At 53.9% G+C, this 2932-nt stretch overlaps 1 protein-coding gene across 1 annotated transcript; it reads right to left on the reverse strand.

Moving 5' to 3' along the window:
• Positions 1-217: 217 nt before the first annotated feature.
• On the reverse strand, positions 218-2222 carry LOC148182408 (uncharacterized). The gene is made up of 6 exons (XM_088068209.1): positions 2063-2222; positions 1531-1653; positions 1186-1275; positions 990-1085; positions 629-827; positions 218-296 (listed from the first exon to the last, which is right to left on the reverse strand). The coding sequence occupies exons 1-6, from the start codon at positions 2220-2222 to the stop codon at positions 218-220; spliced, it is 747 nt and encodes a 248-aa protein (XP_087924335.1).
• Between the last annotated feature and the right edge of the window lie 710 nt (positions 2223-2932).

The following is a 2932-nucleotide window of genomic DNA, read 5'->3' on the forward strand; positions in this document are numbered from 1 at the left end:
TCACCTCCAGGATGAGGAGGAGAAAACCTCCAAATCTTGCAGGATTTCTGTTCCAGGGAGCTATTGCAGCCCTGGGATAATTTTTATGGCCTTCTCTGGACCTGATCTAACAGGGCTGGGTTTTGCATGACGTGGAGGCTCCAGACAAGGGAGCAGAGAGCAAGAATTCCTTCTAACCCAAAACTTTCACACACACCACTGTGCTGCTTATCTTTATTTAGACTTCTACCACTAATTCCTTGTCTTCAGTCTCATTGTCCAGGAGCTCAGAACTGACTCTCAAAGCCGTGAGGCGCCTGTGGAGAGAGAGGAGGCTGCTGAAGCCCTGCCATGGCTGTGTTTGTGGTGGGAGTGAGGATGTGGAGTGGTGCTGGCTATCCCATGGGATGTGGCAGCCAGGAGCTGAGGGCATAGAGAGCTCTGGGTGGGACAGGGGGCAGCAGCTCCCAGAACAAATCTGCTGAGTTTGGCCAGTGACCAACTGGGCATCCAGAGCTCAGTTTCTCGAAACGCCTCATGGCAGATCAGCTACCCTGCCCAAAACTTGGCAACCCTGGAAATGGCTCACGGCAGGTTCATCCCCCCAGCACCAACATTTGGCAACCCCCCCCCCACCCCAGTCACTCACTTTTTTATGTCCTTTGCCCATGCAGGGGCCACCCTGAGAAGCAGCAGAACAATCAGGCTGCAGACCACAGACACGAGGAAGGCTCTGATAAAAACACTCCAGGTGATTTTAGCGTCAACTGTGCCTGTGTTTTCCATGTCCTCCACAATGTTTGGGTCTGTCTTGTTGTCCTCAGCACTGCTGAATCTCTTGAACACACCTGGAGGAAATCCCCAAAGCTCTGAAATCCCTGGGAATGGGGTGTGAGGGGTGGTGGGCACTCACTGCACACACAGAGGGTCCGAGTGTGTGTCCCTGGCACAGGAATGGCCACAACCTCCACCCTGAGGGATGGCTAGGGGACAGGGATTCCCTGACTCACCTGTTGGCTGAAGGGCCTCACTGTTTCCCTCAGGGACTGGCTCTTCCTGATGGTCTTCCTGAGGTATCTCCTTGTCCACATGCTCAGGCTCCAGCACTTTAGACACAAAGTGTGCCAATTTAATTCCAAGTCACCCTTCCTCATGGGAATCTGAAAGCCCAGCTCCACAACTCCTGTGGTTAAGAGTTACTTGTACCTGGAAGTGTTTCCTTCAGTAAAGTCATTAATTCAGACTGTTCCATTAAGGGCCAGGAAATGTTTCCCAACCTAGTTTCATTCTTCAGACCTTCAGGGAAAGAATGAAAAATTCCCACCACAGAAATCCCTGGAATCTCCTCTGGGGCTGTGCAGCCAGCCAGGACTGAGCAGTGACCCTGGTGCTGCTTGGTCTGGCTGAGGAGTTGGGAAAGCTCAGGGACACCAGACCCCCCTGAGGAGCTCCTGTCACACTCAGTGGCTTTCCCTGTCCTCACTAACCAGCAGCACAGGGAGGGGCTCAGGGAATGACACAGCACACACAGGCAAGGCTGGATTCTCATACCTGCAGGAAATGCCTCGCTCACATTTGGGCCTTGATCTGGCACTTCCCAAAACAAATCAAAAGCCACGTAGGATCCAGGAGAGTCAGATCCAGCACCTGGATCTCCACTGCCTCCAGCCACAGCTGTGAACAGGACAAAGAAGCTCAAATGAAATATTTCCATGTACTTTCCATGGCAGGAACTGTGGTTGAAACATGCAATGGCTCTGGGGACCTGTTTGTCCCTTCCCCTCTGGAGCACCATGTAGGCAGGTGCCAGGTGTCTGACCCATGACAATCCCAAACAAACGGTGCAGGAGCTGGCAAACCCAACCCCAGCAATCCTGCTGGCATTGCTCCTGGAAGCAGCTCAGGGCCCTGGAACCTGGGAGGGACCGCTCTGCATAGCTGTGTGTTCTGAGGCCATCCCTGAGCCAGACCCATTGCCTCTCTGCTCCGCTGCACAGCTGAGCATCAGACAGAAAAATGTTAAATTTCCTGTCAACAGGATATTGAAACCTAAATGCTCCTTGAGGGGACCTGTGGGACCTGCCCCTCCCTGCCCACGTACCTGCCTCCTCCATGGGGGGCTGGGCCCTGGGGGCTAGCAGGGCTGCCAGGGATAGCAGGATCACCAGAGACACCAGGACTGTCAGGGCTCTCTGGAGAGCCAGGAGGACGATGGTGACCATGGCCCATCGTGTCCACGTCATGATGAGGCCGCTGAAGCCTCACACTGCACACCGGAGCCCGGCTGTGTGACCCCTTGGGAGCTGTGTGACTCCTCAGGGGGCTGTGTCAACCCTCAGGGGGCTGTGTGACCTCATGGGAGGCTTCTATCACCAACATTCCACCATCTCCAGGGGAGCCCCAAATGTCCTGCAGGTGCCTGGGACAGCCCCATCCCATCCCATCCCATCCCATCCCATCCCATCCCATCCCATCCCATCCCATCCCATCCCATCCCATCCCATCCCATCCCATCCCATCCCATCCCATCCCATCCCATCCCATCTCAAGCTCTCTGCTCTAGGAAACTCTGTGTAGGTTCCCTGGGACTTCACCTGTCTCCAGAGAGAACCCCAGAGCAAAAGGAGGCACTCCAAACTCATGATTTTTAGCTGTTTGATGGAAAAATGGAGATCAGACTGATTTTTTGGGACGGCATTTCTGTCATGGGTCAGAATCGTAGAATCCCAGAACGGTTTGGGTTGGAAGGGACCACAAAAACCATCTGGTTCCAACCCCCTGCCATGGGCAGGGACATCTTCTGCTAGGGAAGGAGATAGGAGATATTTAACACAGCTGATCCTCAGGATACAGGAAAGCAGCAAAGTCACAGTTTAGGAGCCAAAATTTGGCTTGTGGGTGTCCAAACCCAGATGCTTCCCAACACCAGATCCTCCTTCAGCATCACTTTCTA

This window comes from Pseudopodoces humilis, chromosome 30 (assembly GCF_049639895.1).
Source record: "Pseudopodoces humilis isolate 2021_Gansu_Grassland_sample_001 chromosome 30, ASM4963989v1, whole genome shotgun sequence".
Taxonomy (NCBI): domain Eukaryota; kingdom Metazoa; phylum Chordata; class Aves; order Passeriformes; family Paridae; genus Pseudopodoces; species Pseudopodoces humilis.

Bases quoted from the DNA above. Each gene is read 5' to 3' on its own strand.
- LOC148182408 (XM_088068209.1), bottom strand. From the start codon at position 2,222: ATGACGTGGACACGATGGGCCATGGTCACCATCGTCCTCCTGGCTCTC. The intron at 1,086-1,185 runs GTACAAGTAACT...TTGTGTCTAAAG, and splicing joins ACTGAAGGAAACACTTCCAG to TGCTGGAGCCTGAGCATGTG. The intron at 828-989 runs GTGAGTCAGGGA...GATTTCCTCCAG, and splicing joins TGAGGCCCTTCAGCCAACAG to GTGTGTTCAAGAGATTCAGC.